The 27208-nt window shown below is 41.7% G+C and overlaps 1 protein-coding gene across 1 annotated transcript in view; it reads left to right on the forward strand.

Annotated features, from left to right (window-relative positions):
- Positions 1-27208, forward strand: part of SCN4B (sodium voltage-gated channel beta subunit 4) — a 39388-nt gene that overhangs the window by 8841 nt on the left and 3339 nt on the right. Inside the window, exons 3-5 of the mRNA XM_018562865.1 lie at positions 14491-14669; positions 22702-22945; positions 24791-24920. Of these exons, the coding sequence (XP_018418367.1) occupies positions 14491-14669; positions 22702-22945; positions 24791-24920 (553 nt within the window). The remainder of the gene's footprint in view (positions 1-14490; positions 14670-22701; positions 22946-24790; positions 24921-27208) is intronic.

Raw genomic sequence — 27208 nt, forward strand, 5'->3', positions numbered from 1 at the left:
CTCAAGTACGCATCCTAGACAGGGAGGAGTACTGGTTTGAAGGAGGTTCAAACCAGTACTCCTCCCTGTCTAGGATGTGTACTTGAGTGTGTTCAAAGGAACAACGTTTTTCCTTTTAGTTGTAGGTACACAGCTAAATCCAGACGACCAGAGGGTTTGGCTCTTCTATGCTGTGCCATACGCAGATGTAACTGCTGTTTTGTTTAATCGACATACAATTCTGAGCACTCCTCACTGCACTGGGCTGCGTACACAATGCTGTTCATCAAACTTGAATAGAGGCGGGTGTGTGTGGGTGTGTGTGTGGGGGGTTAGATATCTATTGTCTGCCACATACAATGCTGTTTTAACACCTCTCTCTGGGCGGGTTAATAACACCTGCTAGCTCCAATTATGCAAATGCAATCAACACCTTACCTCCATGAGGTCTCTGACCACATGCTGGTTATGTTTAACAGATTATGTAGATTGGAGCAACATTTAACAAATGTATTCCCATAGAACTTTTGTAGAAGGCATTCTGAATTGAGAAAGCTGGTTTTAATGACCAGCGAAATGTCTTCAAGAAAAATACAGCAAGGCCAGTTGCCTTGGTTTATTTTTTACAGATATACTATGACCTAGATGAATGAGAACCTTCACAGACAATTTGTATTATTGTTGTCAGATGAAAAGGAAGTAGGATGACATAATCCTGAGCTCTTAGGGATACAGAGCAGAGTCCCCTTTTACAGAGTTACCATCAGACCAAGGCAGGTGTCATCAGAAGATTTACAATCACCTCTGGTTCTGTAATTTCCTATCACTTTCTGTCTCTGCGACAATGGTGAACATGACACATAGAGATGGTGAATCTATCTAGGCAGGTCACAGACAGCAATACAAACTTGCTATCTATCCATCTGTGTTCCATTCAAGGAAAAAAAGGTTGGGCTATACATATCATACATATTTAAAATATTTTATAGGACAGAGGGATGCATGTTCTAGCAGCATGAATTAAGTTTTAAAGTACAAATCTCTTGTATCTTTTTGTTGTAAATTGTTATTATGTAGAAAGTAAAAGGAAGGATCTGCTTCTCCATTTAGGGCTTAGCTATGATTTGAAACATTGCTCTCTCCTTCCCGCCACATCTCCAGCATAAACTTAAAGGAGAATTATGGGCTGAGTGAAAAACACTCTTCCCCATAATTCAAGCCGACTTGTGACACTAAAGCTGTCACAGGTTGGCTCTATTGCTCGGGAAGTCAGCGCACACATACCGTCGATTACTGACTTCCCAATCCTCTCCCTGCAGAGAGCAGTGACTGACAGTCAGCACTCCCCACATGGATCCCTCCCCTTTCCTTTTTTTCAACGCTGACTGGAGAAACAGATGGGAGGGGAGGCGGGCACAGCTGGCTGTGCTTCTAGAGAGGCAGAGCCAGCTGTCAGTCAGCCAACGGGGTGGATCTCGACAGTATTGTCAGGATCCATCCCGGGCGCGGTGTGGCTCTGCACTCTCAGCATATATACTGAGTTTTGGGTCACCAAAGACATTAGTATATGTCCTCCTGTGACCCTGTAGAGAACTGTGGCCAAAAAAGTTTAGGCCATAGTCCTCTTTTAATGTCTCCAGATGGAGTGCAATTTTATAGCCAGCTTCCTCATATTTTCTGCTTTTGGAAGATTTTGAATAAAGCGCAGGAGCTTTTCCATCTAGATATTTGAAGTTTCTTCTCCCATTGATGAGTCCTACTGTTCTACTACTGTAGTGAAATGAATGAGAAATATATCAGTGATTAAGTTTGCTTCATGGAACACGTTTCCAGACACATAGTTTGTAAGTTTGAACTTACAAACTATGGCTTTTGATACGGTACCACACAAACGCTTGCTACACAAGCTGAGGGCTATGGGCATAGATGAGGTGGTGTGTACGTGGATAGAGAACTGGCTACGGGAACGTGTCCAGAGGGTATCTGTAAATGGCACCTTTTCAGACTGGGCTAGTGTAATGAGCGGTGTGCCTCAGGGTAATTGATGAGATGGCAGGAGGAAGAACAGAAAATTGAATAATTGTATAGCTCTTAAAAACCCCCAATTGGGAAGACCACACCTCACTGACCTTTGTAGTTGCCTTCAATGTAGAGCAGTGAAGGCTAGAAGACAACTACTTTGTGCATTTGGGTAGCTGACAGGATAACCTGGATATCTGGATTCTTTCTTATGTTGCATAGAAAATATTTGGAAGCAATAATAAACAAATTAGGAGGAAATCTATGATGAGTTCCATTTGTAATACAAGAATAATCTGAAGTAAAACCATCTAATATCACAGCTATCAAATGGAAGGAATAGATTGTATTTATCCAAGTAAGTTTATTATTATTTCCAAACCGAATATACCTTAACATTGAGAAGACTCCAAACTAAATAAGGAAAAATGAGGCCAAAAGACCCTGGAGAGATCCGACTTGGTGTGCAATGTACTATTTTTAATACATAGATTTGGCTGCAGAACGTCCCATAGGGGATATCAAGCAGCCAGTATAATAATGCGTGTGGGGAATACTTCTCTCCCCGCACAGGTTGTTGCACTCGATGCCTGTCGGGGTGAGATTCGGGGTGAGAAACTAAAAAGTTTTTTAATAGTTTCAATCTTAGTTTAAAAGTAAAATTGGTTAATAAGCCCAAAGCCCAAAGAGCAGGATCCTTCCTTTATTAATACCATTATGTGTGCCCGTTGGAGTCACCTGTCAGGGAACTATATTTTTTAGGTGATATGTCAACTGGGAAACTGAAGAATGAAAGGCTTACAGTATGTTAGTTAAAGTGAATGTATTCTGTTCAAGGGATATTCCAATAAGTATATCCTAAATAAAAGAGGACAGCTCTTTGGAGGTAATAGGGAATCCTATGGGCTCTGCTTCCTGTTTTTGTAATATTCTCAACTCATCCAACCCAATTCTCCCTCTTCAGTTCTCTCTGTCAGTCCCCCCACTGGCTGGAGGTCCCTCAAAGAAATACATTTAAACTTTTAGCACTAACCTAAAAATGTCACAGAGTTCAGTGGACCCACTGTGTCACCATGAGGCTGGCAAGCAGACAGTACAAATGCTAAAGCAATAAAATGAGAAGACGTAAAGGCCATAGGCAGCATAGTCAAGGCAGAGGGCCAGAACAGACACAAAACAGAGTTCCAATACAGTCCAAATCACAGTGGTGATCCTCAGTAGTGCAGAAAGACAGACATCACACAGAGCCTGTTGACCAGACACGGGCTTCCTGTCCAGCATTTTTGTAAGCACTTTTGATTAGGGCAGGTGTGCACTGCAGCGAGACATGACCTGCAGTGCCGAGTAATAAATACCAAGTGGTGAAGACTCAAGGCTGATCATTGCATTAAAGCTCTCTCTCCATAAAGTTTCTCTCTACATTTCAGATAGTATCCCTAACTAACCTATTCTTTGCAGTCACTTACAGTATCATTTTCTCATCTGACAGAACACACTGTTACCTCAAGCACAACATCCTAAACTTGATTACCTTTTCTTTTTATACCTTATCCATCTAGATGTTACAGTAGACAGACAGGACCCTCTTTCTTCTTGTTTCCTATTATTGCTACACAACTCTATGCACTTCTATTTGGAACACGTTAAATACTGTAGCTCATGTACTGCACTTCATTCTATTTTCTTGTTCAGCAGCATGGGAGATGATGGTGCTATATAAATAAATAGATCATAAAAATAGACTGTATGACATACTTATAGGTTCCTCAGTTCGCTATATCGATCCTATGGATTGGAGGAGCATAGGATAGATGTTTTTTTTACATGTAATAAAAACTGTAGGCCGATTTTTCTCACCTTCCACCGTCACTTGCTATTTTGCAAATCCTTTGGGTATCAGCCTAGTATCATCATATGATGCTAACATTCTAGTAGTAGGTTCAGATTTCACAGTATTAGACAGTGAATTATCATGTGCAACTGGTAGTGACTTTATCCCTGCTCCAGTATCAAGCCTGAACCTAAATTTTCAGTCTTAAAAGGAACATTTCCTTAAAGAAACTCATTTTGATAATGCTAGGTGCTTGGCTGTCATTTTTATCCTTTTGCATTAGAACTTTGTCATTACCCCAGCATGCAGCTAAGGACTTTACTCTGACTGATAGAGTTCATAATGATTCAGGGTCAGTGGGTCAGCATAACAGTCTGGTATCTAGCATTTTCAAAAGGAATTTAGCAATGGCAACCCCATATTTCTCTTATAGGCGATATAAACTATAAATAACAAAAATCTCATATTACCTTTACCATGTTAATGTAATTTTAGAAGTCATATTCAAGCTTTTCAACTCATTAAAATAATACATGATGATGACGTAAAGGTCCATGTTCAGGTACTACCTACTAAAGTGGGGACAACTGTCCCTGTCTGTGAATTGCTGCACTGTCTCTCTGTTGCATGCACTGCCAGTGGAGTGGCCATGCCAACACACATCACACAATCATAGTCTACCGTTGTCACTATCAAGAAGCAGCTACAGAAAAATAATGTGTAGCCGCAGCTGCAGTGAGTGCGTCTTGACAGGACATGGCTGCAAAAAGGCTGCAAGTGATCAGCTGCATTAAGATTCAAACATAATGGCAAACATTTATGATACACAGTGATCTAGCAAACTAGATGTCACCCAGTTAGGCCTCATTCACACGAGAAAAGGCCGGCACGTACTGCCGTATCGGGCAGCTCCCGGGAAGGACATGTGCTGCGTGTGATTGGTATGCAGCCCCTGTCCTTCTCTATGGGAGTACGCGGCTGTACGCCGCCCTATGCTCACCCCCCCTGCACGTCCGTGCTCGTACTCGTATGCTGACAGGATGGATCCTGTCTGCGTCCGAGCCGGGACACTCGCACCCATACAGACCTGCACTTGGGGTGAGCATAGGGCAGCGCATGGCCGCGTACTCTCATAGAGAAGGACAGGGGCTGCGTTCTAAAATTTAATTTTAGAAGTCATATTCAAGCTTTTCAGCGTACGAGTACAGACACCCGCACGGACGTGCAGGGCGGGTGAGCGTAGGGCGGTGAAGGGCTGCGTACTCCCATAGCTAAGGACAGGGGCTGCGTTCTAAAATGTAATTTTAGAAGTCATATTCAAGCTTTTCAGCGTACGAGTATGGACACCCACACCCGCACGGACGTGCAGGGCGGCTGAGCATAGGGCGGCGCACGGCCGCGTACTCCTATAGAGAAGGATAGGGGCTGCGTACTAATCACACGCAGCACCTGTCCTTCCCGGGAGTTGCCCGATACGGCCGTGCACGCAGTGTGAATGAGGCCTTAGGGTTTATATCTAATTTAGGAACCAGCTTTTGCTTGATTATTCTCATTCAACCCAATATACATTTGCAGTATTTAGATGTCCTTAGTCTTATGGCCAGAATCCTTCATCCTACTTCCCTAGCATGGAATACTAGAGGCTGATACCAGGTCAAATTCATGTACTTACACTCCTTGTATTTAAAAAAACATTATTTAATAATGTATAAGTGGTTACAGTGCTGCATGTATTTTTGCCAATTTTATCTGCCTATAGCTCAGCATTAAAGAAAACATGTGCTCTGTCTATGCAAGGAAAAACAGGAGGTCTGCTTTATTGTTTCTGGCAGCACATCCTCACCTTTCCTTTGCAATTTTGCCGCTCTGTTCATTTGTATGTGTAAGCTGCAAATCGTTCTGGTCGGAGGTTACACAAGATTGGGGATTCTCTCCTGATTACCATGGGATTCCCTCGGCCAGTCACCAATCACAAATGCTGTCACATGAGAGAAAGGACACTCATGAGTCACATGCTCCTCCATAACTAGTAGTACCAGTTATTTTATTTGCTCCCAGTGGCAGAATAAATATGACTGTGTGCTGCTAAAGATGGAGGCATTAAAGTTAACCTATTGTTTGCCTTGCATGAGCCAAGCACAGGCTTTCTTTAGGGAAGGAAAAACATACAATGAGATTGAAGCAAGTGAAGCTAAGAGGGATCAGGTAGATAGAAAGCAGACACATTCAGAACCCTTGTGACATTAGAGACCTGTCTCTCAGCCGAGAGGAAGACACTTGAACCAGCTTAGAGCTGCAAGCACATAATTTAGAGCATCCTTTCTCACCCTGTGGTGCCTCCTAGTTTCCTCAGGAGTGCCTTAAAATTTTGGAATGGTATAACTCTAATGTGGAGGGGGTACTCAGAACTCTGATGTGAAGGGGGCTTGTGATGTGAAGGGGTATGTGATGAATCGGAGGAGTTGACGAGGGAGCTAGAGAGCAGGAGGTCTTGGGAGGAGCGTAGAGGACTGTTATGGTGGTACTTTGAGGGAAGGGCAAATTTGTGGATGGCTTTGTAAGTGAAGTGGTTGTTATTATTTTGAATTTTATTTTATTCAGTAATTTAATGTAGAGCTGAAAGGTGAGGCCAGAGTCTAGGATTACATCTAGCACCTTGGCATGGGGGAAGATATAAATACCACAGGTGCCAAATCCTACCTCCATTGTGCCCCCACCCCCTCAAATCTGGATTGATTAGATGGGGGGTTATACATGTGTAAAATCAGGTCTAATGTGGAGGGCTGGCATTGGGGCAGTGCTGAAAGGTGGGACCAGGCACCTAATTTTTACCTGCTTTACTATGTTTGTTTTTTCTAATTAAAAATTGTAGTTTTCTTTTTTTTACATTGGCTCTAATTATACTTTCTAAAAGACTTGCACACTCTATACTTTTAGTTGTGGATGACTATCTATTAGGCATATGAGTCAAAAACTAACACACTTGATTGTTTTACCTGCTTTTTTGAGTCTGATGTTGTCAGCAAAAAAAAAAAGAAATCTAGTATTACTTTCTATATGTCGCTAAGGGTATGCTGGTAAATAATTAAAGAGCAAAACATTAAAGAGTGAAGCTTAAGGTAAGAGATTCTATTCCATATCAATCAATAGTCTCTAAATATATAGTGCTGTCACTTATATCCTTTAGTTCCCATATTGTGCGCTTAAATCGATAGTGTTATTCACTTACTGCTCTATTTTATCTTTGTAATCTAACCTTCATACAAAAAAATGAAAGGTTTGGGTGTGATCCTTTCTATTTAGAAATGCAGAACTGATTTTCCCTTTTTATTTCTAAACAATTATATTTTATTATATTCTTTCCTGAAATCATTATTTAGCATCGCTTAGTAACCTTCTGATCTAAGGTAATAGTTGCATTAAAGTGTAAAACCAACATTATATTTTTTCATTTTGGTAAGGAAAGGTTGTATTAGCATTTGCACAGAAGTCATGAACATTACTCTTGTGAATGTTTGCTAAATGTTATTTTCTGATACTTAGGTTGTCTTAGGGTGAATGCAACTTTCCCAAATACCCTAAGAGCACTCGATCCTAAGAGAAAAGAGCCTAAAACAATAGCCTAAGAACATTCAACCAAAGAGAAAATACCTTAAAGTGATATTAAAGTCAAAAAGTTTTTAAGCTATTTCAAATGCTGATGGAATCACTTACAATGTTTGTTGTCCCTTGATGTTTAAAAGATTTAGTTTCCTGTAGAATCAGCTGGTCCCCTGAACACTGGCCTGATATCCCTTTCCCTTGCAGGGCCCTATGGAGCCACCCTTGTGTGTGTTAGTCTTCATTCACTTGGGTAACGGCTGGCCCATACAGATCTGTGCTGCGTGTGGACAGGTGCTGAGTGTGATTTGTATGCAGCAGCCTGTCCGTGTCCTTTTCTATGGGAGTACTTGACCGTACGCCCCCACGCAGCACGGATCTGTACAGGCCGGCCGTTACTCGCGTGAATGAGGGCTTGGTAAGATGTGTGTCTCCTTAAACACAGCAAGGCAAGCCACTCCCCTACTCCCCTCTCCTCCTTTCTTTTCCCTTCTCCAAGGTAGTAGATGGACAGCTGCTGGAGACTGCTCTGTCCCTTGTGATTTTGTACTGGACAGGAAGTTCTGGGAAGCAGAGTTGTTGGAGCTGTGCAGAAACAGGGCACTGCACAGGAAAGGAGGGGTGTGATTATGCTCCCCTTCTTCACCATACCAGGCCACTTGCCCCCTCAACATGGGGAAGGGTCCCCATGTTGATTAGACTAAGGGCCTCTTCCCCACAACCCTGGCCTGGGGGCTGTGGGCAGGGGGGCTTATCTGAATGTGGGTGCCAATGTTTGTAAAGGGGGTACCCGGATGCTGAACTCCCTCGTGAATGAGTAAGGGACAGTTGTTACCCTTACTCATGTACAAAATAAACATTAAAATAGTAAATAAACACACACACAGTTAATAATCTACAATTAAAAATCTACTCATAAAAGAAAAACATTTGCATTTTTTTTTTGCATTGGAGTCAGCAATGCATTGCCACCACGATCATTGGATGGTGGGTACAATGGATGAGGGTGGGGGGCTGGAGATGCAACCATGTTTCATGTTATATCCTGAATATGCGTGTAACGTAAAAAACATGCTATTAAAAGTTAATTGAACCTTTAATTCTTTTCTTTGCAGTGAGCCTGTTGTTTTTTTCTGGTTTTTTTAATGGCGACCATTGTTTTAACCCTTTCACTTCCCTACCCTTAACATATCTGTTAAACTTGGTCCTGTATCGCCTGACCCTAAGCCTTACGTAATTTTACTTTTTCCTCCTTACTAAGGTGATCTTAACCTAAAAAATGAACTTACCACTCAAACTATCAGGCAGATACATATATAGCAATTCATATATCAAGAGCTTTTAACAGCTCTTTTTTGCCTGTCATCTATTACTCTTAAGACCTTGGAAAATAAAATGAGATGTTATTAGTAGTCTGTTACCAATATATCTTAAGGTCATCCTGACCATGGGGCAAGCTAAGAATCTTGTCTTAAGTAGCACACTCATAGCCCCTTAGCTGCTTTTTGATTTTATGGACACTAAAGATACAGTGTAGGTCTACAGAATCTGCATCCGTCATCTCCCTCTAGTGACTATCGGTATATTAGCATGCTGGCTGATAATCCATAAGGATAGGCCATATAGAAAGTGTTTTTTTAATATTATATGTCACAACTGATCCTAGGATTTGTGTTGATGTGGCAAGCTTATTTGTGCATGCTTTCTGTTTCATATTTGTTATGAGTGTAGTGTATATAAAAGATTTAAATGCTTTAGTCTGGTAGATTTATGCATGTAAGTGCTTTCAATATCCCTGCAAAGAATAGCTTGGTGTAGGTATTTATAGCGCTATGTATATCATTTCACAGTTGATATCTTGGGAATCGCTGCACCAAAGAACACACAGCAACTTAGTGTAGTGGAGCATTGTCCAGTTTCGTCATTGTATTTAAGTTTAAATAATAGCTAGGATTTGCCATACCCTAAAAAAGTTAATTATCATCTTCACTTTGTGTGAATGTATGCATGCAAAATGTATGCAAGCATTCCGTAAATTGTCAAAGTGATAACTGTTTCTGCAGAACTTTTCAAGTAGGGGTATAGCTTAGAAGCTTCTAAATCCTTCCGGGCCTTTTTTTTTCTGAGGAGCTACTTGGGTGGCCAGCTCACCTACAGAAATAGGGAGTGCCTAAAATCTAACCACAAGTTAAATGATGTCTAGGCCACCATAATGTAAAATATGGGCAACAGCTCAGGCTTAGTAACTTGCTGCATCACTCTACACCTTTAGGAGCTACCTTTGGCTTTATGCTTTATATGCTTGCCCTGCCCTTAGGAACTTACAAAGCAAATTAGAGACTAGACAAGGTAACCTTATCCTAGCAGAGGCAAGCAATGACAAACAGAACAGATAACCAAATACTGGACAGAACAGATAATTAAGCAAGAGCATTATCAGTAAGAAGAAAATAATTTAGTAGAGAGTTGGTCAAAACTAACTGGGCATAGATGTGCCAAAGAGAGAGACAGGTTTATAGTTGACTCTCTGTTTTGCATGAGGAAGGACCCATGCGGTTCCGAAATGTCGCCAGTAATTATGTGACACTTTTAAGTCAATAAATATTGACTTGTATTTATGCTGGAGTGCTAGTGACTTCCCTTCACCAGGTTTATAGTTGGTTCATAGCTAGCAATAACCAAAAGCAGAACAGGTATCAAACACATGAAAATTACAGAAAGGTCACTACAGGGGGAATTCAGTCAGGGTTATGATGCAAAATATCAGCAGTAAAGAAAATTCAAAATACAGCAAATACAATCTATGAGAAGCAACTTGAGGGTGGAGACAGTGGCCCTAAAAATGGGAACTGAAAAATCAGAAGGGAAGACGCATGCGTGTTCACAGCAATTTTCCTCCAGGTAGACAGCATGCATGAAAGCATAAAGGAAACTCAGGTGCCCACAGGTGAATACAAGAGGAACATTTGCCAACAGAAGACTCCAAATAGCACGAGCCTCAGGAGAGAACCAATAAAACTAGTGTTGAGGAAGCTGCCAATAGAATGAACCAACAAGGATTAAGGTCTATGTTTGTTTTTGTTAGAGTAGGGAATGGTGCAGACCTGTATTGGATTTTTATTTATTGCTGCCTGTCTACCACTGGGGAGATTTCCCTTCACCTCCTGGCTTGCAGATGCTAAAGGAAGTGAGAGGAAATCTCAGAGTGAGAGGAATTCCCATCTTAAAGACTTAAAGTTGTCATCAGAAAATCTGTGTCCATTGGAAGATTTCCCCTTATCTTATGCTATCATGACGACTCTAACATTTAGAATTTCAATTTATTTTATGTTCCAGTGACAGTGGTCACCAGGACAGATGAAGGGGTAACTCTCCCCAGCAGGGACACAGATCACAATAAAAACTTGACAGAGGGTTTAACCCTTCCCTACTCTATCAAAAAAAAAAAAGTTTTTCCATTATGTACACTTTAACCCTCAACATACTGTATGCAAATCCCTGAAATATTATATGGCTGTGTTAGGTGTGATTTTGGTGAAACCCAATATATGTTGTGAGTGTTCCAAAACCCAAATTATGTCTGTGGACAGTAGTATAACTTGATCTTCAGGTGGTTCATGGTGGCTATAATGTTGATGTGTAATGTTGTCCATTTTTCCTTTTTTTTTTTGCCATAGCAGCATAGGAGGACATTAAGTGATCATGCCCTATAAATGGTGTGCATTTGCTTCTTCTGCAAGGATACAGGAAACTATATTATTAATGATTAGACCTGTTAAAAACCAGCTTAATAAGGACAAAGGTGCATTAGGTGCTGATATGTTGTGGTGACCACATTGGGTTCACAGACAGAGAAGAAAGGACCACACCAAACATTTAATGTATTAAAAGAGTTTTTTGTAGTATGTAACATCAGTTCATTTGGGTCGGTGGGACTAATTGATATACACTGAAGAAAAAACTCGCAGTGCTGCAGTTAAACTTGTCAACTTGACATTTAACTATATAAAGCCTGTTTTCCATGAATCGGAAACTGAGACAGCTTACAAAAGGACAAATGTACAAGAATTTAGAAGTATATTCAACTTTACTTTTGCAGAAATTCCCTTGGCAATATTTACCTCCTATTTATAATCCACATTCGCTAAGGGAGAGGAAATGCACTCAATAATTGCCAACATCTACTCTATAATGGGAAAAATAATTACTGTGTCACATGCTACATTCTCTGCACATTTGCCAGGAACATTTAAAACTTGCCAGACAGAGATGAACCTTCAACAAATTGTTTAATTTAAATAACATGATTACTTAGGAAAGTGCATAGCCATTGAATTTGACAGCTGTTACGCATTAAATATGGATGTTTTTGTCCCCTTTACTTTTTCACAGCTGGAGAATACTCTATAAAGCAGTCACTGGTGCTGGGGGAAAAAAAAAAGAGAAATATATAAACTGCACTCATTGTTTTATCTAATGATAATTTACTCATCATAATGGTCAACTCACAATTGTAAATACATTCAGATAACCCTTCCTAGTACTGAAGCTGTGTAAAAAATTGTTTAGTACTAAGGAAGGCTCTAGCCTTTAAATTTACCAAGCAGATTAAATTGACACTAAACTCAGAAGTTAAATCTTAAAAATGCATTCAGGTACCTTAAGGCCCCTTTCACAATGGCCAATCAGGAGAGGATCCATCAACCGATCCTCTCCTGATCAGAGTGGCATGGATCGGATAATACTGCAGTGACATCCGTGTCCGTACAGTTTTTTAATTGAAAGTGCTGAACTCCATGCAAGTCTATGGGAAATATGATGTAAATGGACATGTGTCTGTTTTCATAAGATTACCTCCAGTGCGGCACGATCCAGTCGGTCGAAACGGATCAATGATCCGTCTGCTTTACCAGACCTAGCTGGAGCTAACGGTTTAAACCCAGCTGCCCATAGACTTCCATAGAGCGTCTGATCGGGTCCGGCTGAAAATCTGACAGGTGGACCTGATCGGACTCCTCATGTGAAAGGGGCCTAACTTGCTTGCTCCTGTGATGCATTGGGATGTTGGGGTGGAGAGCAAAATTGCATGCCGGTGATGGCCAAGAAAATGTTTGCACAGCTTTTAATCAATATTAAAGACAGCCCTGGCATTCACCCCCAACAACTGTCAGGGCCCGTAATGATAACCCCCAGCAAATCCAAGAAGAAGTAGGAGCATGGCACTGGATGCAGATCCTCAACCAGTAAAAAAATAAAAACCTCAGTTGAGCCAAATGGCCTTGGTTTGACAGCTCTCCACTCCCACTCAAAGGAAAGGGTTGACCCAAACTAAGAAGTCTATGTGTAGCTGAGCCATAGAGAGTGCCAAACAGACATTTTGAGAGTCCAAATGTATTTTATTGGTTCTGTCAGTGGAAAACAGGAAAAACAAAAGGCAGCCAATACGTTTTGGGGTCCAGACAACCCTCCTTCATCGGGACAAAAAGGTAGCAACTGCAGCCAGGAGAACTGGAGCCATGGTGTTATACAGTAAATAAGCCATTTAAGAAAAATGTGATCTCCCAAATGGAGACACAAAAAGCAAATTTAGTGAAGAAGAGTTATAACTTATGTCAGGTTTTTTTGTTGCCCATGTCTCGGCTGAGAGATGTCACCTAACTTCTATCAATCCCAGCAGTCAGTCCCTCTCTCTTAGTCCCAGCAATCAGTATCCCTCTCGGTCCCAGCAGTCAGTGTCCCTGTCTCTCAGTCCCAGCAGTCATGGCACACTATCTATATTTCTCAGTCCCAGCAGTCATGTCACACTGTCCCTCTCTCCCTGGCAGTAGGCAGTGAGGCACTGCCCCTGGTGAGATCAGAGCCCCACCCCTGCAGTCCCCGGTGCAGGCTTGCAGAACTGTGCTTGTGTTGCTCTTGCAGTTCGCACTGGGCATCCGGGGCATGTGTATCTTTTGTGGGCCCAAGGGGCAGCTGCTTTGGGCCCCACAACAATGAGTGGGCCCAGGGCAACTGCCCCTTTTGCCCTACGTTAAAGATTGCCTTGGTTAAAGCTAGCCCTGAGTCATGCTGGGGGTTATTGCTGACAGTGACACAACACTGGGGCTTACTTTACTCCCACAATCTCTTCAGTATACCCCAAGGCACTATTTTGTATAAACCATAGCAAAGCAAGGGGGAAATGTTGCATATTACAATCCACACTGTGACAAAACATCCACTTGATTGACCTTTTCTACAAGAGTGTGGCAGGCGGCACTTTATGCATGCCGCATTTTTACTCTTAATCCCTTCAAGGCGGGTGGGGGGCAGTCCACATTATTGATTCCTTCAAGGAGTCTATGGTTTATTTAAACTCCCTATTATACCAGTTATAGAGGTGGTTTTTGCTCCAGCAATGTAAGGGACACTGCCTTCTCCAAACTCTTCACCCTTTTGTGACTAACCCTGTAAAACGTTCATTTTCTGACTAAGCATTTCTCCTTATGTTATGTCTGCTTTTATTATAATAAGATTTAGGGTCAAGGACAGCTCTCACACTTATTCTTTCAGTACAGCACCACCCCAAAATTGTCCGGAGACGTCCCCAGCAATTTTCCGTTATATATGTGGCGTATATTGTTCCTTGATTACAAATCCCTAATTGTTTACTTACTAAAAGTTTAACTCATCTCCTTAGAATATATAGGTTGCAGAATGGTTTTGCACACCCCATCTATGAAAATGTTTTCACGCATGTCAAAAAAACTTATGTTGGGCCCTCTGTACTATATAAAGATAGATCTATTTTTGTAGCAAGTCCAATGAAAATCTTTAAATGCTAAAAGCTTTTTAGAAATAATGAAATTTGTATCTATCTATTCCAAAGAGCATATAAAGTGTTATATGTCTATTGATTTGTGACTATTTTCGATTTTACCATATTGCATTTCACTAAAGAAAATAACTATATTTACCCCATCTGATGCCTTTGAAATCATAATTACAAAAAGACATTGGTTACATATATCATTTGTTCAATGCACTGTATAAAGATGTGAATTAACACTTATGTCTACCCTCAGCAACACTACTTGCTCATACCTGCTTCACGCTAGAAGTAAGCGTAGGCAAGAACCCTCACTTTAAGGCTCGAAATGGAACGGATGTCTCCCTGCTTTGCTGGTTCACCACCTGCATCGGATTCGAGGATGTGACATTCAGATGGGAATACAGGTTCAATGAGTCGTCAAAGCCAGAGGAAGTGAGCATTCCGAAATAGAGGAATATTCCTTTTAAATTTGCTAATCATATCCGCAACTTTTTTGAATTCTACATATATTATTATTTGTGTTTCAGAGCAATTTAAATTGCTCTGAAAATAACTAGTTATTGTATCAGCAAAGGAATAATTCATTTAGAATGAATGCATCAGGGATAAATGTTCTTTGTTGCAAGTGGAGCTTTGCAGCTACCCTTATCATTAAAGCCGACCTAAACCCTCCTATCCTTTACAATCAAGGAAGATACCATCTTAGCCTCTATTTTGATTGCAGTTACCATGGTGCTATCAGCTATAACATCAGCCATTTGAGGAATTAAAGTTGGGTTGAGAGCTGAAATAAGCACACTGCCAACCTTGACTGTCGGCAGGCCTTAAACGTAACTGTTTTGGGAGAAATTAAATTGGTGTGTCAAAGCTCTATTCACACTGGGCTTATGGCTGTGGCTTAGGATTCCTGCGGCAAGAACCTACGGATCCTTGCGGCAGGAATCTCAGGTGTGTCCATACAGATATAGCCGATGTGCCTGTTAAAGTTAATGACAGACTGACAGCAGCCACATCTGTCCCCGTCAGTCCACATGTAATCGCACATGGTACGATTATCTGCCGTTCGGGAAAGATGATTGTCCCTGGACACAATCATCTATTCTGAACCATGTACCTGAATGTTTATTATGTGCTTCTTAGCACTTCTAAGTTCTGCGACAGGTCTGAGATTGAATTTTATCACTTAATAAGTGCTTGAAGTTTCTGCACAACAGAGAAAAAAGGCAGATAGTCGCTATTTGGCTTTACAATCAAGCAAAACTACTGTCACTTTGGTTGTAAAACAGACCCAAAGATTATTGCTGACATATTTGCATGCAACATGCAAAAACAAACTGCTCATTTTAGATGCAGTTGCGCAAAAAATGTTTCCCATTGTGTTCGTTGGGAGCTGGGGACTAATTGGCATATTTGTTAATTTTTTGTTTTAAACATTTAATAAAATTTTTCCATCATGGGGATGCCCCCTCTCCCTATGCTCCTTTGCAACAAAAGACTACTTATAATAGTGGACTATTGCCAGCTGGTATTAGCAAGCAGTAGATTCCTAGTGTAGCAATGTATTGCTGTAGGGGGAGACAGGAGAGATCAACTCTGCTTTAAGATGGCTGCTGAATCTCAAAGAAAATCATAATTACCTCAGAGGTGACAGTGTTGGGATTTCTTGGGTAACCACAATTCAGAAGTGTTGCAGTTACTCTGTGCTACAAAGCACTTAGTGCACGCCGTAGCAGGTTCAGATGCCAAGGGGGTGATTGGGGCTGTCATCAGTAACTATTGTGTTATAAAGGAAGAACAAGACTTGATCATCTGCACAGTACAATTAATGGCAGTCTAGATATACTTTGATGTATCCAGCCATGAGTACCAAACTTTATCAGATTTGGAGGGGCATGTCTGGCTGATGTATTTTTTTAGAATTTGGGTATAACCTTGTTAAACACACCAGTGTATAGTCATATCTTGCCATAGAGTCTTTCCCCCTTAGTACAACATCTTTCCAGGAGCAGTCATAGTAATGTTTATGACTAAATTCTTTGTATATCGTCTTGTATGATGGCAAGTAGCATGTTTCAGGATAAAACAGTATATTAAAGAAACACTAAATTTAGGAGTTAAATCTTAAAAATACATTCAAGTACCTTATCTATTATTAAAAATGTATCTTATTTGTGTATCACTCGGCTGTAGATCCTCAAATCATCTCTGAATTCGTGCCGACACTGTCCTTTCTTCTGGAGGGTGGCAACTTTTGTTCCCCATGGTCCCTGTGTGTGTTGTAAAGTAGCCACCAATCATCCTTTACAGGAGCCAGGAGTGAGTGAGAGGAGAGAGAGCCAGGAGTGAGAGAAAGGAGAGACAGCCAGGAGTGAGAAACATCCAGGAGACAGAGTGAGAAGAGACAGCCAGGAGAGAGAGCGAGGACAGGCAGCAAAGAGAGAGAGTAAGAAGAGACAGTCAGGAGAGAGAGCGAGGAAAGACAGCCAGGAGAGAGAGGGTAGAGACAGCCAAGAGAGAGAGAGAGAGTGACGATAGCCAGGAGAGACAGCCAGGAAAGAGAGTGAGGAGAGACAGACAAGAGAGAGAATGAGGAGAGACAGACAAGAGAGAGAGAGCTAGGAGAGAGAGCCAGGAGAGACAGCCAGGAAACAGAGTTGGGGAGACAGCCAGGGGAGAGAGAGGAGAAACAGCCATGAGATAGAATGAGGAGAGACAGCCAGGGGAGAAAGTGAGGAGAGAGAGCCAGGAGAGGAGTAGAGACAGCCGGGAGAGAGAGTGAGAAGAACGAGGAGAGACAGCCAGAAAAGAGAGTCGGGAGAGAGCGAGGAGAGACAGCCAGGAGATAGAAAGAGGAGAGACAGCTAGGGGAGAAAGTGAGGAGAGAGCCAGGAGAGAAAGAGTAGAGACAGCTGGGAGAGGGAGTGAGGAGAGCGAGGAGAGACAGCCAGAAAAGAGAGTCGGGAGAGAGCGAGGACAGACAGCCAGGAGATAGAAAGAGGAGAGACAGCCAGGGGAGAGAGTGAGGAGAGAAAGCCAGGAGAGAGAGCAAGGAGAGACAGCCAGGAGAGAGAGCGAGGAGAAACAGCCAGGAGAGAGAGAGCGAGGAGAGACAGCCAGGAGAGAGAGCCAGGAGAGAGAGCCAGGAGAGAGAGCCAGGAGAGATGGCCATGGGAGAGAGCGAGGAGAGACAGCCAGGAGAGAGAGAGTAGAGACAACCAAGAGAGAGCATGAGGAGAGACAGCCAGGAGAGAAGGTGAGAAGAGACAGCCAGGGGAGAGGTTGAGGAGAGACAGCCAGTAGAGAGAGTGAGGAGAGATAGAAAGGAGAGAGAGTGAGAAGAGAGAGCAAGGAGGGAAAGGAGAGAGAGAGAGAGCCAGGAGAGAGTGCAGAGAAAAAGACAGGAGAGAGAGTAAGGACAGACTGGAGGGAGAGCATGGATATACAGCCAGGAGAGAGAGTGAGGAGAGACAGACAAGAGAGAGAACAAGGAGAGAGAACAAGGAGAGACAGCCAGGAGAGAGAACAAGGAGAGACAGCCGGGGGATAGAGGAGAGACATCCAAGAGACAGAGTGCGGAGAGACAGATCGGAGAGAATCAGACCTTAGCATTGAATCCCATTGGAGTCTATTGGGGGGCAAATGTTGATACTAAATTCTGGCTGTTTTCAAGGCTTATAGGAAATCTGTCAAAAAAGCTGTAAAAAAAGGGCATGGAGACCTGATTGCTGCCATGGGAGACACTGATACAGAAAAAACAAAAACATTTAAAATACCATACAGCAGGAAGAGAGCCCTTTTAATGTGACTTTGAGGATGACATGCAGAAAATATCAATCTTTAAAATGACATGCATGGGAGATGCCTTTAAATGTATGTGTTGTTTTAACAGGAACAGTACGATTTTCATAGACAGCATCAGTGACACCATATTCTGGGATCACATATTTTGGATGTGTAAATTATATTTGAACTTTCAATTTAGCTTGGTTTAAATACAATAGCGGCACCCCAATATGATGCAGTTCATGTTCAACAAATATTGTCCGGTGCATAGACAGTATGCAAGCAGCGTGGTTAGGCCAAAATATAAGAGACACGAGGCAGGCTTTATCCTCAAATAAAAATTATAGTTTACTTTTCAGGGATAATAGCCACAAATATTATACAGTGGCAGGACAGTAGGTAAGCAGCCTGGTTAGGCCATAGTAGAAAAGAGAGAGAGAGAGAGATAGAACAGGTTTTATCTTGAGATAAATATTCAAGTATATTATCTGAAGGACAATAGCCACTGAAATAGGCAGCAAACAAAGCAGGATTTACCCTTCAGCAATCATTAGAAATTTGGCACCTGAGGTCCAGCTGCAGATCCATTGTATGGCACCTTTACAATCCTGGAATAGGCTGCAAATTTTAAGACACATGGGGGTTACACAAGAATATGTAGCCCACCTCAGCGCAATCCACAGTAATTTAGGGTGATGCAGTACGGTATAGCACTGTATAGCAAGTAATTCTTCCTACACATGTTGTCAGCTCTCTCTTAACAACTCCCAACACACTGAAAAATGGCTGATGGGAACCCACCCTTTTATAGTAAAGGGACTGGTATAATACAAAGCCTCAGTTATTGGCCGTTTTAACCCTGCTGACCATAGTTCAAAGGTCAGGCACTGCATTATGGTTACCAACTTTGCTACAAAGATTTCAAGAGACATTGTGAGTTGAGGGCATCGTTTGATTACCACAATGTCCTGGTATAACAAATAGATTCTAGGTAGACAATGGTCTGAGGAATCACTTTTCATTAACCCACCTTTGCCATTTAAAATAATTTCTGTCAACGTTAACCTTATTTTTAATTTATGTTACTTAGGCCTCTCCCTGTATATTAATCATGTTACCATGCTATACCTCATATTATAATTATCTTACCTACATATTACTCTAGAGATACTTTACATATATTATCTTATGCTACATATTATCACTTCTTCCTAAACCATGAGACCACGGATCCAGGAAGGAAAACAAAAGAAGATGCAATGGGTACAGTGCCCTCACAAAACCTAATGTGGTAAACTATGATACTTAAAGGAGAATTATGAGGCGAGTGAAAATCACTCAGCCTCCTAGTTCTAGCCGACCTGTGACAATGAAACTGTCACAGATCGGCTCAATAGAACGGGAAGTGAGCGAACACATAGCGTCGCTTGCTCACTTCTCGAACTATCCCTGCAGAGAGCCGTGACTGTCACTCACGGCTCCCTGCAGGGATTCCCCTCCTCTGACCGATCCTCCAGCGCTGACTGGCAGAAAGGACGGAGGAGGGGGCAGGCATAGTAGCTCGCTGTATACTGAGCTTAGGGAGACAGGAGGACGCTAGTTTGTGTCCTCCCGTTACCTTTAGGAGAACTATGGGGAAAAGCCCTGACCCCATAGTTCTCCTTTAAGTTCCGCATCAGAAACATTTCACAGTATGCCAGGTATTTGGCAGTATGTAGGCAGTGACTTGCCCTCCTACACCCCTGTGCTGAAGATTTGGCAAAGACTTGGTGGGGTGCAATTCAAACAATTTAGCAGATCTGCACCCAAAGATAGCCAGATGGACTTACATTGAAAGGCAGAGTTTTCAGTAGGGTAGACTATAGTAATCTGTATACTTACGTGTCCACTGATTAATCTCCCCTTCATTCTTCTTCCTCTTGCTGCAGGGAACATCCCAGCATGTTGGAGTAATTTTTTACATTAATGGAAGGATCAATGCTGCCAAGTCTTTAGAGGAGCACCCTAGGTCAGGTTTAGATGTATGAACAAAAGTACTCATGCTACTGCAACTCGTGGTGTGTGCCCCGGGCACTAGACCCAGAAATGTCAGACTATATGACAGAACTTACAGTGTTCAGTGCTCCTTGTTTGAAATTTGGCAAACCCAAACTTAGAAGCTAATCCCATTGAGACCTAATGTGGGTTATTCTTGTTAAATTCTGACCATTTTTAGGGCTAATAAGTAATCTGCTGCCAAAAATGGCATTGCTAGGCACTGCCATAGGGAATATGTACCAATGCAAACAACAAAAAATAAATAAAATACCATACAGCAGTGAGAGGGGGTCTTTTCATGTGACTTCAAGGGCAACATTGAAAATACACAAATCATTCAAGTAACATGCTTGGGGAATGCCTTAAAGCTGGACATGGTGCTACGGAGCAGTGTGATTTTCATGCCAGGCTGAGCGGCACAGTACACTGACAGCATAAAGTTGGCTGTGGAATTGTTTTTTTTCTTTTGCATTTAGCTTGGCATACATACAGCAATAGCACCACAATCTGATTCATGGAAAAAAAATCTTTTTTTTTCCAGGTAGCAATAGCAGAATAACTTGTTTATTTAATAAACAGCAACTACTGGTACATAGAAATTTGCCAGTAGTTCACAGTGACTGTCTTTGTTCTCGCTGATGCAAAAGTCTCCTGCCACTGGCCAATTTCTATCAAGCTCTCATGAAAAATTAAGAGACTGCAAATGATGATACAGCAGCTAGCCCCACATTTTCTAGAGACAAGGAGCACAGTCACACACATCAGTGTAAAATTGACCAGCAGAAGGGCATGTTTAATCAGGAATAATAGGCCTAACTGGTGTATGCCTAACTTTTTTTTTAACTTTTTTTTTTAGTCTGGGGGAATAGGGGGTGTGGTGATTGTGAGTGATATAATGTGTGGTGGATTAGGTGCACTCAGTGTTCTTCTTGCACTTCGTTTTTTTCTTTTAACTACAGAGGCGTGCTGTTAACAAAAGGCAGCTTAAAGAATAGATGATCAGTAACAAGTGTATGCTCCAAATTAGGCACACCAAACTTAAAAAAGCTCCCAACAAAATAAAATAAAAATAATGCTTGAAAAGTTTTTCCTTTGCATATATGATTGTTTTTCAGTTGCAATGTGCCTTTGAACTTGCTAATTTTTTTGATTACTCCTGGAAGAGTAAATTCTCTAAAACAGCCCCCTCCCTCTTTGCACATCATAGCCCTTTCCTCTTCTGGGAGGGAATACAATAGTGTAGCGCCCTCTAAGATGTCGCTATTCAATTTAGAGATACCTGGACTGTAACCAGTCCAGATACTGATTATACAGAGCTCTGCATTCTATAGGTGTCCCTGAGTCTGCTGGATTGATTGCTCCTCCTGTTGCTGAGGAAAAGGGAGCCTTGGCATACAGTGAGGGAGGATCCACCCTCAGGTTATGACTATGCACCTGACCCTAGCCAATCCCTGAGTAGGATGACTCAGAGGCATGCTGAGGGCAGGTAATAAAAGGTCTGGGGACATTGTGGAGAGCTCTCTTCCCCTAGGGGCCTCGCCCTAGGAGGACTGTGTGTGATGCAGGAAACTGGCCTGGGCCTCAGCACATGGCAGGTGCTGAGGGACCTAGAGGCCTAGGATACACTGATACTTTGCTGGGCCCATACACGTGGCAGGTGATGGGTGCCTTGTTCTAAGAAGATACTACTACTAAACTGGAGTGCTCCTTGACAGTTGCAGATGCTGAGGGCACAGAGATTCCAGATCCTGTTGCTACGAAAAAATACCTCACTGGGCCCATACACGTGGCAGGTGTTGGGTGCCTTGTTCTAAGAAGATACTCTCATTTAACTGGAGTGCTCCTTGGCAGTTGCAGATGCTGAGGGCACAGAAGTTCCAGATCCTAAAGAGGAAAATACCTGATGGAAGCTGGGTCGGGGAGGAGTCCGCTTGTTGAGGGGTACCGCAGAGGAGCTGGTGCGAGCGTCCGTCTGGGACCCACAAGGGAGATCCCACACCCTATTCCAGGTATCTGTTCACAGTACTACTACTACTACTACTATTGGTCCCTGGGACCAGATCGCAGTGATTTCGGCCTTAGCGGTTGCTAGGGGAGAAAGCTGTCCTCAGAAGTATTTCCAAATGGCATCCTACAGATCCTAAACCCTCTCTCTCCTATTGATGTTGCAAATAAATACCCTAAAAAAGACCCTAAGACTCGAGCCGTTCTGTCCGTGAGTGTCGGTGTGCTGTTGCTGATTAAAGGGGAATGGCAGCTGGAACCAACAGGTAGGAGAACCTATTTCAATATTCAGCGGCTCCTTCGGGGGTGAGCGCTACAATAGCTAAAGGGAATACAAAGGGAATACAATAGCTCCGAGTCAGCTGAGGCTGCTGACATCACATCCAATCAGTAGTCTTGGGCCTTTTAAATCTCTTGACAAGGAAGGCTTGTACAAGTAAATAACATGAATAATATATGTTAGATATGTTTTTGTTGAAATGAATGGTTTGGCAACAGGATCCCTTACATATAGTTACCACCCAGGTCATGTCAAATGTAGTCATACTTTATTTCATATATGTTTTTCTACTTGAATTGTCTTTTATTTTGCACTACATTTAATGCTGTAACAATCCTTTCTCCTCTGTTTTATGTATAGCTTGTAAAGGGAACTCTCAAGAACAAGAAGTCAACCCCTAAAATCATTGAAATAGAAGACAAAAGTTATCGGCAGAGTCGAGTAACTTTGCTACCCAGCGATAGCACCAAAGAATACAATTTAACACTGGTATTAAGTGAAGTGGAATTTGATGATGCAGGAAGATACACCTGTATTGTGAAAAATAAAAAGGAAAAGGATACACAAAGCAATGCTACAATTTTCCTTACAGTGGTAGACAAATGTAAGTGTCACTGTGTAGTGCTGTATGTTGGGGTAATAGAAAGAAGAGTATACAAGGGTAGCATGACTGTCAGTGATACCGTGCATGGGTGTCCCCACACCGCGTACAGGTATCTCTACGGGAGGACCAAATGTGTGACCACACCAGACAATGCGTATAAGCACACAGTTTATTCAACACAGCGAAAACAGGTAAGCACAAGGAACCAATAAAAGCAAACTAAATGCAAACACAATCCTATACAAAAGGTAATAAGGCAAGTGAACCTGGGGAGCAAGGTTACACAATGGGAGTCACAGATCAATGGTCAGGATACGAGGAAGCACCTGGATGCAGGAAATAGGTCAGAGGAAACAGGTCAGAGGAAACAGGATACAGGAAATGGCGACAATACTGTGGCACCAGGCTTACTGCAGGGAGGGATTAAATACCCTCCCAGGTAACACCAGGTGGTGCCTAATTGCAGAGTCACCTGCAGGTGAGCCCTGGAGCTGCAGGTCCTTGTTCCAGCGTCACCTGGAGGTGCTCAAGTCGCAGACAGCCACTGACTGCCCAGAGACAGCTGCTGATGAGCACTGGAACTGCAGGATCTGCTCTAGCTCCACGGTGCCAGATGGAGGTGTCCTGGTCCCTGACAATGACACAAGGTTGGGGTGCATTCAATTTTATACATGGGCTAGGAAAATATTGAACATTTGTAATGAGATGAAATCCTGGTTCCTTCTACGTCTTGGTTGAAACCAAGTTCTCACCCCACCTAATTGCTCCCCAGCTGCTACTCTAGACATTGAGTTCATAAGGGGGGAAGATGCAATTTAAAAATTCAAAGTACCTGCATTATTTTCCAAGAAACCCGATTCGTGGGAATATCTTAAAGCAGGGTACACAGACTTTCATTGTTATAGTGCAGAGTTTAATGTGAATGTCAGAATGTCAATGGCAGAGTTTAAAGTGAATGTAAAGCCAAAATGAAAAATTGCAAAATGGTAGTTTGCCTCATGAGAACATGTGAAGTTTATGTTTTTGTACTGCATACTTACATTTCCTCTATGTGCACTTCTGACAGGTGATCCTGAAAATATTAGCCTTTCCTGTAACTTGTAAAAGGTTGACAAAACCAGTGTTTCTGTTATAGTCTATTGAGGTGCATCATTGTCACCACAGAATGCTGTAGTACAAACTAAAAGGCCAACACACAGTCATTAGCACAGTCAACTAGATTTTTGTTACTAAGACTGAGCATTGGGGCCACCCGCATGGAGGCTGACGTACTGTATAGGGAATTTGTGGCTAGCCATGTCACTCACCCCAGATATGCATCATGCCAGAAGCCATCTTCTACAGCCTCAGCACCATTCACAGCACTATCACTGACATTTTTGTAAAAGTAAGTTTTCAGGATTTGATAACAACAAAAAGCAAAAAAAAGTGATCAGTAATCAATACATATGCTTTATTCCCACTGTTAATTTTATTTACAAAGATTTAATAGTAAAGCCACTCATTGAAATTGCTTATTGTGAGCAGCTGAAAATAACGAGACAAGAAGCACTTCTTTTTGATTATCTTAATTTGGAGCTACTAAAGGGGAAATGGGATGCACATTTCTACTTTTTCTTTCTTTTTTTTCTTGTCTTTATTTTATTTTTTTTCTTTCCAAACAGGAACAATGATCATGTGCTTGCATATACATTCACAATAACTCTGGAATAGTGTGAAATCTATATTTTTAATGCAAATAAAAATAGATACTTGGATTGTTAGTTTTAAAATACAATTGTTCTTACGTATATTTCATTCTTCCATCAGTATTTGTTCTAACACTGGCACCATTTTTCTCCACAGTTGAGGTTGTGGATAACACATTGACTCTTATTATTGTGTCTGTTGTTGGTGGTGTGATTGGATTGCTCATATTGATCCTCATCATCAAGAAGACAATTACTTTCATCATCAAGCGGAATAGTGACAAAAAGTGAGTGTGTGTTTTGGGGAGAATGCTTTTTTTTCTTTTAAAGGCTATGTTTAACTGTAACAATAAGTTTTTATTTTGCTTCTAGCTAAACTCCTAAACCTGCATCTTAAATGCTTCCAATTCTTGGTGTAATGTGGACATCCCTGTAAGCTATGCAATCAATATGAGTACACAATATATATTGGTAAAAGTTTGTGAATACCTGATCATCACTCCTGTATGAGTTTGGTGGACATCCTATTCCAAACTATGGGCAATCATATGAGAACTTTAGGACTATAACAGCCTCCGCTTATCTATGAAGGCTTTCCACAATACTTTAAAGTATGTCTGGGGGAATGTTTGCCAATTAAGTAAAAAAAATAAAGCATTTGTGAGGTCAGGTAGTCCTGTTGAACAAGACTTGGTGGGCAACCAGTGTTTCAATTCATCTCAGAGGTGTTTAGTTGAGTTGAGGTCAGGGCTCTGTGCAGGCCACTCAAGTCCCTCCACAGCAATGTTGTCAAATCATGTCTTTATGAACCTGACTTTGTGTCCAAAGTCCCACACTGTTGCCACAAAGTTTGAAGTGCCCAATTATCTAAGATGTCTTTGTATGCTGTAGCATTAACAGTTTCCCTAAATGGAAACACCTGAACTCAATCATTTGGAGAGGTGTCTACATCCGTTTGGCTTTATAATGTAGTTGTGTTAGTTAGGTGTCCACAAACTCTTGGCTATATGGTTTATTTTACCATGTGCGTGCTAGGAGAGAACATCATGTAACGGCTTTCTGTGGTATGCATTTAGCGATGGACAGGAGGCTCACTATCCATAATTCCCAGTAAAACATCTGCCCCCTTGCTGATAGCTTTAGGTCCATCTGGGCATTTAGAAGGATAGCAATCTAAAGAAATGGTTGACTCAGAGTGAAAAATATGTTCATCTAAGAAAGATCACTATTAATTTGAAACAAATGTAGCTGGAACAATCAGCCTGTAGAGCTACAATCTTGCACCCATTTCTGCTAAGGCAAATAATGTATTTGTTTGTCTGTTTTAACACCAAGATAATTGAACAATCATAATCCACACACATGAACTTTGTCTGCTTTTGTAAGAATTTGTGCAATATTATCTGACACTATAGATCTTTTTGCCGAATAGGTATATTACTGTTTATGGAAGGACATTTTATACATTAAAATTAAAGATTTTTTTTAACGGTCTGGTTAGTACTATCTTGTGTCTTTGGGTAGTGTAGCAGAGCGTCCCAGAGGGAGCCTGGGAAAGTCCTGTTCGGAGTTTATAGGTCTCCCAGGTTCCTCTCCTATACATTTAGGGATTGCTGATCCGGGCACCAGTGCACGGTTTACTCCTCTCTCCACTGGAAATTTAATCTCACCTGGAACCTGTAGTCAGAGCTCTCGGCCTGGGGATCAGACAAGTCCTGTCTGAGAGAGCTGCAAGGTTGGTGAAAACTAGCAAAAAGTGTATGTGGAGGCTGACAAGCGGTAGGCCTGCTCAGCCTGTTAGTTAGGACTTATATTTTTTGTGTATGAAGTTAGTGCCGGGGTACGGCTAGGTTTTACTTTTGTTAGTTTCTTGTGAACCACTGTACAGCACCTGTGAATACTTTTGTAAATATCACCAATAAACACTGCGCTGGTTGCCTGGATCAGCAATCCCTAAATGAATAGGAGAGGAACCTGGGAGACCTGTGAACGCCGAACAGGACTTTCCCAGGCTCCCTCTGGGACGCTCTGCTACAGTAGCCATAGTCAGAAACCCTTTATTCGGTATCTGCACTTGTTTCCAATTGTTTCAGGGTTGTTATTTAAATTTCTAGGGTAATATAATACCCTTAGTTTAATCAATAATAACCGACTATTCGTGAAAGTCCTTTAATTCTGCTAATGTTAAAGGACATGAAGACTTTGCTTTTGGCCAGTCATTTGGTAAGGCATTTTTCAATTTTAGTTACATCATATAGTCATTAGCAATTTGATGTTTTAGTTGTCTCATTTACTTACTTGAAATGGAAAAGCTGGAAACTGTTAAATGCACTTTAGTCTCACATGCTTCCTTAGTAGTGTCCTTGTCATTAACAAGCAATTTGCTTAGGGAATCATCAACTGGAATAATGTTTGCAGGCTTCTATGTTGCTACAATGTCATATTTCTGTAGCCTTAACAGTATCCAGAACACTAAAGTATTTAGTATAAGTCAGAAATTTTAGCTTTAAAACATTTTAAAGCTCCACTCTGGGCAACAGCCCCCCCCCCCCCCCATAACCTTTTAATTTAAATT

This window comes from Nanorana parkeri, unplaced genomic scaffold, assembly GCF_000935625.1.
Source record: "Nanorana parkeri isolate BGI_ZX_2015 unplaced genomic scaffold, ASM93562v1 scaffold608, whole genome shotgun sequence".
Lineage (NCBI taxonomy): Eukaryota > Metazoa > Chordata > Amphibia > Anura > Dicroglossidae > Nanorana > Nanorana parkeri.